Raw genomic sequence first — 10,641 nt, 5'->3', positions numbered from 1 at the left:
GGAATTTATGAGGTCAATACAGATAAGCCGGTTAGTTTCCTAAATGACATAAACTCAATTCTCTTCACTCACATGTCATGTGGCTTTGCCCAAATTCTCAACACTAATTCAATGTACCAAATATTTCTTTCTCCTAAAGAGGAAGAATTCTTCTCTAACTTCTCGAGCATCGTAAAAAAAAAAGAATCCAAAACTTGTAACCCTAATGTCCATCGGTGGATGGAATTCCAACTTTTCCCTATACTTTTCAATGATGGATAATATCACATATCGTGCCTCCTTTATTCAATCATCTATAAAACTAGCAAGATTGTATGGCTTCGAGGGTCTCGATTACCTTTTGTCCCCTCCCGGTGATGATTCCAATGTAACCAACTTGGTTAGTCTCCTATACGAGTGGCGAACAGCCATCATAGATGAGGCTAGGGTTTCCAACCAGACTAACCTGATCTTAACCCTACATGTTAGACATTCACCATACCTCCTCAACTACCTAACATATAGCATTGACTCGATCATGAATGGTGTGGATTGGGTCCATCTGTTGCCATCGTTATCAGATACATATTTCCCGAACAATGCGAACACCACGAGCGCTCATGCATCACTCTACAATCCTAATCCGAATGGTATGAGTGCAGATCAAGTGATAAGAAGTTGGATCAACTTGGGATTGACTGCAAACCGAATAGTCCTCGGCATTCCTTATCATGGTTACGCTTGGAAATTGAAGAATGAGGAGATTAATGGGATAGGAGCTCCGGTTAATGGGCCGGCTAATGGAAGGGGTATTGGAGATAGTGGTTGGATAAGCTACAAGGATGTGAAGGAGTATGTTAGGTCAAATGGGGAGAAAAAAGTTGTTAAAGTTTACAATTCAACTTATGTTATGAATTACGTCGCTATAGGGTCAACATGGATAGGCTATGATGATGTGGAAGCTGTCCGGGCTAAAGTTAACTATGCAAAAGAGAGAGGCTTAATGGGATATTATGCTGCACAGATTGATTATGAAGATGCTAACTGGACCCTTTCTCGAGCAGCTGGTACGTAATCTTGGGCGTTGTTTGTTTTGATATGTTAGTATTAGGGTTAATTCGATGCTACCTGTATTAGGAAAGAAATATTATTGAAGAATCAAAAATTTTCAGGTTCAATTCTCATTAAAATCATTATAATTAAAAATTAAGATCATCATAGCCACACACAAAATACAGCCCGTAAAAAAAACAAAACATGTCAATAAAATTATTAGCGTCATTAAATCTTCCCATTTCAATTATTTTTAAATATATATAATTTGACAGTTGACAAACATATTTAATTGAAATAGTTTAAATCTTTTCAAATCTAAATCAATTAAGTTTTTGATTTAGGGTCGACATTTCAAACAAATTGTGATTCTTTAGTTTAAAAGATATATTATTTTATGATAAGTGATTATGTAAGCTATAACTAAAATATTCATATTGTATAATATTTTAAGTTTAATAAATAATAGTATTTTTTATATTTTAATAACAGATTAATGAAATAAATATTAGATTATATTATTTGAGTCTTATTGTTGTCACACATCACTACTCCAACATCAATTCTTTTAAATTAATAATTACATATGTTATTTCTTAGAAAAATATTTATAAGGAATTTTTCACCATTTATCAAAATAAATCGATCAAACTTACTACAAATATGTCACCAACGTTAATGTTAAGAATAAAAAAAATATGAGATCGGTGTCCTCTTTTTCTTTTTCCTATGATATCCTTATTTATTAAACTATAATGTACTTTATATAATTATGTTATTAATTTATTCTTAGCTATTTCATAATTTTCTTTGATTCCAAAAAATAAATGTTAAATAAAATGGAAAAACAACTATTGTGTTCAAGTTAGTTATTATTTGTTGAATCTTGAAAGCAATAAAAGTAATAAATTAATAAAGCATGTAAGAAATATTTTTATTTTTATTTTTTACAAATTTTAGAATAAATTCATTTACAATATCATATGTGAATGTAGAAGATGAGAGTCAACGGAAGAAACCGCGTGGTAGGATTAATAATGTATTAATGATTATACTACCCACAATAACTACGACCATTCTTCTCGTTGGATTTCTTGGTTGGTTCTACTACAAGAGAAGATGCCAAATGTCTAAAGGTAATTTGTTTATATTTATTTATTTATTTAATTTTTTTAATTATCAAATATTAAGATCCGAACCCACTCCCTTGAGATATAATTTAATATGCTAAAAACTATATAGCACTGTTATTATAATAGAAACTATATCAACAAAGTAGTTTTAATATCATATTTATTAGGTTTTATTTATAATTTACCTTTCATATTTAGTATAAAATTATAATAGTCTATATAAAACTTTTCTTATACTGTTTAATTTTTAATTTATCATTATATATTTTATTAATATTATTATATAATATATTAAATAAATTGTATTTTATATTATTATTATTATTATTATTATTATTATTATTATATATAATAATTTTATAGTATATTTGTTTTTTTAAATAGTCGCCAATTTTATAATTAATATATATATATATATATATATATATTTTTATAATGATAATTCAATCAATTATTATTAATTATGCTTTGTAATGTATATTATTTTTATTTTATTACAATTATTAATAATATTTAAATTAAATAAACATAATTAACTGTTTATATTTAAATTAAAATTATTTTAGTTTTTAAATATAATAATTAAAAAATTAAATAATAATAGTAAAATAAGTTTTAATAATAAATAAATTAAGAGAATATTATTAATTAAGTATTCATTATATAAAAATAATTTTAAATTCATATTTTCACTTTAATTAATTAAAAATATAAAATTACTTTTTTTCTTTTTATACTACCTCTTTTAAAAATACCAATTTTAAACTATATATATATATATAATTTATACCATTTTTTATAATTTAATAGTAACAACATATAACTCTTTCAACTTATAATACCTTGTCCTATTCATAACTATTTACCATTTATTTATTTATTTATTTATGGAGTGGGCACTACTTTGTGGAGCGACTCGTACAGCGAAAGTGACCTCGTTGTTATACGAAAGTGACATCGATGTCATACAAAAGAGACATCGTCCATTTTGTATAACAACGAAGTCTCTTTTGTATAATAGCGAGATCACTTTCGTATAACAGTGATGTCACTTTCGCTGTACGAATCCCTCACCCAAAGTAGTGTTGCCAATCATTTATATATATATATATATATATAAACTTTAATATTAGAAATTTATGAAATCATAGATGTTTCAACTCATACAGTACCCTAAAAAACATCATTTTAAAATCTTATGAAATAGTTTAATATGCTGATTTTCTTATAAAGTGATCTTAATGTTTGTTGTATTTTCAGAAGAAGATGAAAGATATACAGATATATCAAGTAATGAGATTGGTTTGATGGACATGGACAACGGTACTCAAACTCCAAACTTAAAAGTCTTCAGCTTTGCAACCATTCAAGCTGCCACAAAAAGCTTTTCACAAGAAAATAAGCTTGGCCATGGCGGTTATGGACCAGTTTATAAGGTTACAAAAAAAAATTCTCATTTTCTTTCTAACATAGGAGATAACACGTTCTTCACTTAAATCGAGACATTTTTTTCTTCATAAATTTAGGAAAATAAATATTATTTTGAGACGGTAAAACTAATTCATTAATACATTAACTTATGAAGATCACAATCAAATCTAGAAACCTATTCAAAAGTTCATTATATTATGACATTAATTATCATAAATTATCCAAGTGATCAAACTCAACAAACCATGAAAAGAGTAATCACACAAGGACATATGGAAGTAAAACTTGAAGCATCACATTCAATCATGAATATCCAACAAATCTCAAAGAATACGGGGTAGTCTATAAAATTTTGCGTCGTCTTCTTTGTAAGGTCGTCTTTCAGCTCTTTTACGGGCATAGTTAATGTCGCTGCTAGCGTACACTTTTTTAATCTATATCGCTCTTCTCAATTCGTTTAATTTCATTCTAGACAAACTCCACAGAAGCTCCCTAATATTACTACGTGATCAATTACCAAAGTTCACAACTTTTCGGCTCAACATATCTAAGCAATGCATGTCCCAAACTTCCACATTTTAGGCTCTAGGTCTCATCATTAGGGCAAAGCCCAAACTAAATGCCAGGGTACCGTTTTTCATTATCTTCTTCCTCCTTTATAGAGTCTTTATGAGGTCTAGAATCTCATAATAACCAAGGTCGACATTTTTCTAAATACCCTTTATTTATTAGTTTTGGACACTTTCTCCTACTCGCATAGTTCATTTCGCTTTAAAGTTCTTGGTCGTTTACAATCTTCTCGACCACTCTTGTAAACCCCTCACCATAGTCATCTTTGCTCAACAATATTTGATCGAAAATATCCCTAGTCGAATTTGAGGATAAGAGTCAATTCCTATGCATACTAACAATGGCTTTTTAATTTGCTGCCTTTGTTAGATTTTCTTTGTTGGAATTTTTAGGGTCACTTGTATAATAAATAATTGTGCATGTGTCATATTTAATATAAGCCAAATAATGTGATCTAATGTGAAATTAAATTTATGGCTTATGGGTGTATTTGTTATGAAAATAAAGTGAGGATACCTAAGTGACATTTCTAATTTTATGAATGGGCTAAATTAGAAATCGTCAAACTATAATAACTAATTTATTGTTGGTTATATGTAACGGTAATGGTCCCCATTTGAAGTAACGTCAATTCCTCTTTGCATCCCCATCAACAGAGAGAGAAACCTATTGACTTACTCATCAATTGTAAGAACCATTCCACATAAAGAAAGTCTAAAGACAGAGAGATTAAAAGACTTTTTCTATTGCAAGTAAAGAGAAGATTCATGCGATTAATTAAGGTACACTTCCGCCGCATTCAGATTTTAATTTCTCACACATTAAATTAGGATCTAATTAGGATAATTCTAACAATTGGTATCAGAGCCATCCTAATTTAATTATGTGAAAAAATTATATAGGCATGCAATTCATAATAAAAATAAAAGCATGTTATTAGGAATATATATATATATATATATATATATATATATATATTAATTTGGTATAAAGATATAAAGATTTATCGATTTATAAATATTTAGATTCTCTCGGTAAGTCTCATTAAATAGGAATGATTATATATCAATTAAGATTAATTAAGATTTACGATAGATTTAAGATATATTATAATTATCTATTTGACTAGTTATTATATTATTAAGATAAGATCCCTAGATTCTGGGATATTTGGATTCTTTGGAATGATATATGCTATATTGATTATATATAATTTGAATTTGTAGATAATTTAAAAGCATGTAGGTTAGTCGGATTATATATATATACTGATTGACGATAAATTAAGGGATATTTAAATTTTATGATTATTAAGATAAGATCTCAATATTCTAATTTTCTCTCTCATAATTTCGGAATATATGGATATTGATTTCGGAATATATGGATATATTGATTTTTCCAATAATATAGAATAACTGATTAAAGAATATAAAGATTTATGATATTATTTAATAATATTTACTAGATTTAGATTCATGATAATTAGATTCTCGTTTAGATTTTCTAGTTAAAAGAGGAATTTTCTGTTTTAAAGTTTAGATTTTATCGTTAAAGGGAGAAATTCTCTGTTTTAAATTAACCGTTTTAAATTAACCGTTTTAAATTGAATGTTTTAAATTGACGGTTGATATTTGTTGTTAAGGGATTAAATAATATATAATATATATTATAAATCAAAAGAGAATTAAGGAATAATCTTTAAGTTTAATTTAAGTTTAAGTGTATATATATATAAATCAATATATAATAAAATTTTAATTATATCCTTTATTTTAGGATTAAAAGATTAAGGTTAATAATGATTATTAATAATTGGATTTAGGCTAATATTTGAAATTTGGTCAAATAAATCTTGAAGATTTATTATTTAATTTAATTAATATAAGATATTACAAATTTCAAATTCAAGAAGTAAGATTTGACTTACGTTATAATTTTATTTTTTATAATAAAATAAATTATATGTTTCTTTGGAAAAATATATATTATTGATTTGGGTTATATATAATAATATGACATTTAAATTTAAAATAATGATATTATTGTTCATTATTTAGATTGTATTGATTGATACAAATAATCACCAAAGTGACAATGTTTGTTGAAATTAATTCAAGACAATTTTGAATGGTAGTATTGTGTAATTCATGTGATTATATTATTTGGCCCAAAGGCTGATAATTAATTGACAGAATTGCATTAATACTTGTGATGATAAATATGTAATAATTATAAAGTCTTATTTATGTAAATAATTAATTCATCCAAAGATAGATTGATTATTTGACATGTCTTATTATTAATGTTTGATCATTACACCAAAATACTATTAGCAATTAATATTACTGTCCAAAGACTTGATATTAATGTTACATTAAGTATTTTGAGATGGGATAAATCATTATTTGAATTTAATTGTTACTTAAGTTTATAAATGTGAGCAACTATTTTATTAAATATTCTAAGTGATTGAGGACTATAATTTTTTATTATGTCAAGTTAAAGATAGTTTTTTTTTAGACGAGACTGCAATATTTGTTTTGAGGATATTGAGTTTGAAGGGAGAAATGATTGTGTCTTTAAAAATGATTTAGATCAATAATTCTATTGTGGAATATTTGATTTATATCTCAAGTGTTTTTTTGACTTTTATAAGGATTTTATTGATATTGAGGATAATGTTCAAAAATCAAGAGTAACAAGACAATATGATCAAACTCATTAAGTACAAACTCAACAACCTCAAAATCAAGTGTCTTTATGACAATCCAATTTAATTGAATTACTCTTTAAGAACAATTTATGGTACCCGTTACATATTTTGATATGGAGCTTCACCATAGTAGATGTTAAGGGGTTTTTCAATAGAGACATTGAAAAATAATTTGGTGCAATGAGAATACTTTGTGTCGAGAGACCAAATTAATATGGTTTGCAAATTAAAGAAATTCATCTATAGACTTAAAGAAGCATCTCGTTAGTGATACCACAAATTTTACAAAATAATAATTATCTCTTTTGGTTTTGAGGTGAATTTAATTGATTATTTGTGTAACACATGTTCAGTGGGAGTAAACGACTATTTATGCTTTTATTATGGGTGACATTTTGTTTGTCACAAATTTTGCTTGACATTAAGTAGCCAATACTTACGAGATATTTGAAAAGAATTAAGAATTAAATGCTCACATATAGAAAGTCGGAAAGTCTTGAGATCATTTAGTATTCTAACTCCGATATTACGAGATGCCAAAATAGTATGAAATATACTTCGGATAATATTTTTCGCTAGCTGGTTTTGTCATTTCTTGAAGAAGTGTCAAACAAACACTTATGGCGTCATCCACTATTGCAGCGAAATTTATAACATGTTACTAAGCATCAAATTAAGTGATTTTGACATCAAGTTTATTTTATGAAATAAATGATACAAAGTGGATAAATTTCTATAAAATATATATGTACAAACTCTATGGTTATGAACCTCATGCCAATAAGTTTATCATCTAATATCTTTCATGAGGATATTGCTCGTATGAGTGTTGTAGAGATCAACGATCTCTAACTTCAGTGGGAGTTTGTAATTTTGACATCTTCCAGTTTAATTATTTTATAGATATTTATAAAGTTTTTATTCTGATCAGAACTTAAGTATTATTCAGTTCATTACACTTTGTATAATTATGTTTAAAGTATGATCTCACTAAAGTTAAGTAGGACCAGTTGAAAATTGACATGAAAATATCACCTTGCATGAAATTTTCATTCCTCACATTCATGATATGATTTGTCAATTAATTGTATTGATTTATGTGATCATTGTTGGGTCTAGTTGTGCTTAAATACAACGACGAGCTCTTTGGTCCTATATTGATATAATTAATTGATAAAATTGTTTATACAACATATGATTAAGATGACATAAAACTTCAGGCGCATTATGGTTGATACATTTATTTTTGTACATACGTGACCCAGTGGGAGATTGTTGGAATTTTTAGGGTCACTTGTATAATAAATAATTGTGCATGTGCCATATTTAATATAAGCCAAAATAATGCGATCTAATGTGAAATTAAGTTTATGGCTTATGGGTGTATTTGTCATGAAAATAAAGTGAGGATACCTAAGTGACATTTCTAATTTTATGAAGGGGCTAAATTAGAAATTGTCAAACTATAATAACTAATTTATTGTTGGTTATATGTAACGGTAATGGTCCCCATTTGAAGTAACGTCAATTCCTCTTTGCATCCCCATCAACAGAGAGAGAAACCTATTGACTTACTCATCAATTGGAAGAACCATTCCACATAAAGAAAGTCTAAAGATAGAGAGATTAAAAGACTTTTTCTATTGCAAGTAAAGAGAAGATTCATGCGATTAATTAAGGTACGCTTCCGCCGCATTCAGATTTTAATTTCTCACACATTAAATTAGGATCTAATTAGGATAATTCTAACATTCTTAACCATGTCACATTATCTCAATTTTTTCTCTTCCATATATAAATTTTTTCCTCACTTTCTCAAGTTCTTCCACACTTAGTCTAGACACAGAGGAATATGATTGAAGAGGCTACACCGATTATTAGGCTTGCAATTTCTCTAGTCAAGAGCTTCACATCATTTATAATTTTACTTAGGACCCAAAATGGGTTCTGCAAAAAATGAAAATTCTTTCAAATATCAACTCCAATATCAATTAAAAATATTACAAATAATAATTTCTTCATAATACTATATTTATTGCCTGATTTGGCTAAATATATTGATATTAAATATAGTTCTATGCATAACATTATGTGGTTTTTTAACATATTTGTAAGTACTTCTAGGGTAAATTAAAGAGTGGGCATGAAATTGCGGTCAAAAGGCTTTCAAAGAGTTCATTACAAGGCTTTGAAGAATTCAAGAATGAGGTCATATTTACAGCTAAGTTACAACATGTCAACTTAGTAAAGGTTATGGGTTTTTGCCTAGAGAAGGAAGAGAAGATGCTAATATATGAATTTATGCCAAATAAAAGCTTAGATCATTACTTATTTGGTGAGTATTAGTAACAAAAATGAAAAGCAATATTTCATGTTTCAAAGAGTTTTTATATCTTATTGATTTACGTATAGATTCGAGAAGACGATTGCTACTAAATTGGGAAGTACGTGTTCAAATAATTGAAGGAATCACTCAAGGATTGTTGTACCTTCAAGAATACTCAAGAATGACCGTGATTCATAGAGATATCAAAGCAAGCAATATTTTGCTCGACAATCAAATGAAACCGAAGATATCAGATTTTGGGATGGCTAGAATTTTCAAAGAAAATGAGTTTGAGGCAATAACAAATAATGTTGTTGGAACTTAGTAAGTAAAACTATCCATTTTCTCCTCATATTTATTTTTATTATTTAATGCGTAATTAATTTTCATTTGTCATAATTTTCAGTGGATACATTCCACCAGAATACATAAGTCATGGTATTTATTCAACTAAATCGGATGTATATGGTTTTGGGGTTTTAATCTTGCAAATCATAAGTGGCAAATCAAATAATTTCTTATATGGAGCCGACGAGAGTCTCAGTTTTCTAGAATATGTAAGCTATTTCAAACTTATAACATCATCAATAAACTGGATAAAGGTCATAATATCAAACAATTTCAACTGATTTCAGGCATACAAGCTATGGAGAGAAGATAGAGGTAGAGAGTTCATGGATACAACATTAGATGATACTACTTCCACGTATAAATTGACAAAGTTCTTGCAAGTGGCTCTCTTGTGCGTTCAAGAATGTGCGAGCGATAGACCATCTATGCTTGAAATTTCATCTATGCTTAGAAATGAAACCGTTGCTATCAAAACTCCAAAAACACTTGCTTTTTCGATAAAAAGAGATTATGTGACCCCGGAAAGTTGTTTATTGAATCAAGGAACCCAAATATCATCCAATGATTTTACCATCACAGAGATTGTTGCAAGATGAAACATTGTTTTTTATGAATCAAGTTCATTCATTTGTAGTTATATATATGACATATTTGTATAATATATATCTCTCAATATTAAATCCAATCTTGCATGTATATTTTCTTCAAAGGAATGTTTCACCATAATAAAATAATAAATTAAATCATAGGATGATATTGTTCAGGTGTAATGCTACAATGTTGAATTTTAACAATAACAACTTAGTCATCCAGTCTGTATTGCTTTAATGGTAAAGAAAATAACACCAATAACAATTATATCTTGTCGTAATGCTTTCAAATAGACGAATAAACTTATCAAAAACTACTGTTTATGAATGTGGTCTGAATTACTCGAATGATTGTTCTGTTTCTTCAACTTTCACCAATAGTGACGTATTATTACAAAAAAACTGTCGATTTGTAACAAGTGCAAAATAACATTCTCTACGTTAAAAAATGACTTTAGCCATTACTTTAACATTATTTGAAAGGTTCGTAAC

The 10,641-nt window shown here is 27.5% G+C and overlaps 1 protein-coding gene across 1 annotated transcript; it reads left to right on the top strand.

Moving 5' to 3' along the window:
* The first annotated feature begins 253 nt into the window (after positions 1-253).
* LOC124913175 (cysteine-rich receptor-like protein kinase 25) lies at positions 254-10,155 on the top strand. The gene is made up of 6 exons (XM_047453783.1): positions 254-1,046; positions 3,426-3,601; positions 9,007-9,217; positions 9,295-9,532; positions 9,615-9,765; positions 9,844-10,155. Exons 1-6 carry the CDS (start codon positions 254-256, stop codon positions 10,153-10,155), a joined length of 1,881 nt encoding a protein of 626 aa, XP_047309739.1.
* The last annotated feature ends 486 nt before the right edge of the window (positions 10,156-10,641 follow it).

This window comes from Impatiens glandulifera, chromosome 8 (assembly GCF_907164915.1).
Source record: "Impatiens glandulifera chromosome 8, dImpGla2.1, whole genome shotgun sequence".
Lineage (NCBI taxonomy): Eukaryota > Viridiplantae > Streptophyta > Magnoliopsida > Ericales > Balsaminaceae > Impatiens > Impatiens glandulifera.
The sequence above is the reverse complement of the archived record's forward strand: the minus strand, read 5'-3'. Positions and strand labels throughout refer to the sequence as shown.

Coding starts and splice junctions, on each gene's coding strand:
- LOC124913175 (XM_047453783.1), top strand. CDS start 254: ATGGATAATATCACATATCGTGCCTCCTTTATTCAATCATCTATAAAA. Junction 9,218..9,294: donor CTTAGATCATTACTTATTTG/GTGAGTATTAGT, acceptor ATTTACGTATAG/ATTCGAGAAGACGATTGCTA. Junction 9,766..9,843: donor GTCTCAGTTTTCTAGAATAT/GTAAGCTATTTC, acceptor AACTGATTTCAG/GCATACAAGCTATGGAGAGA.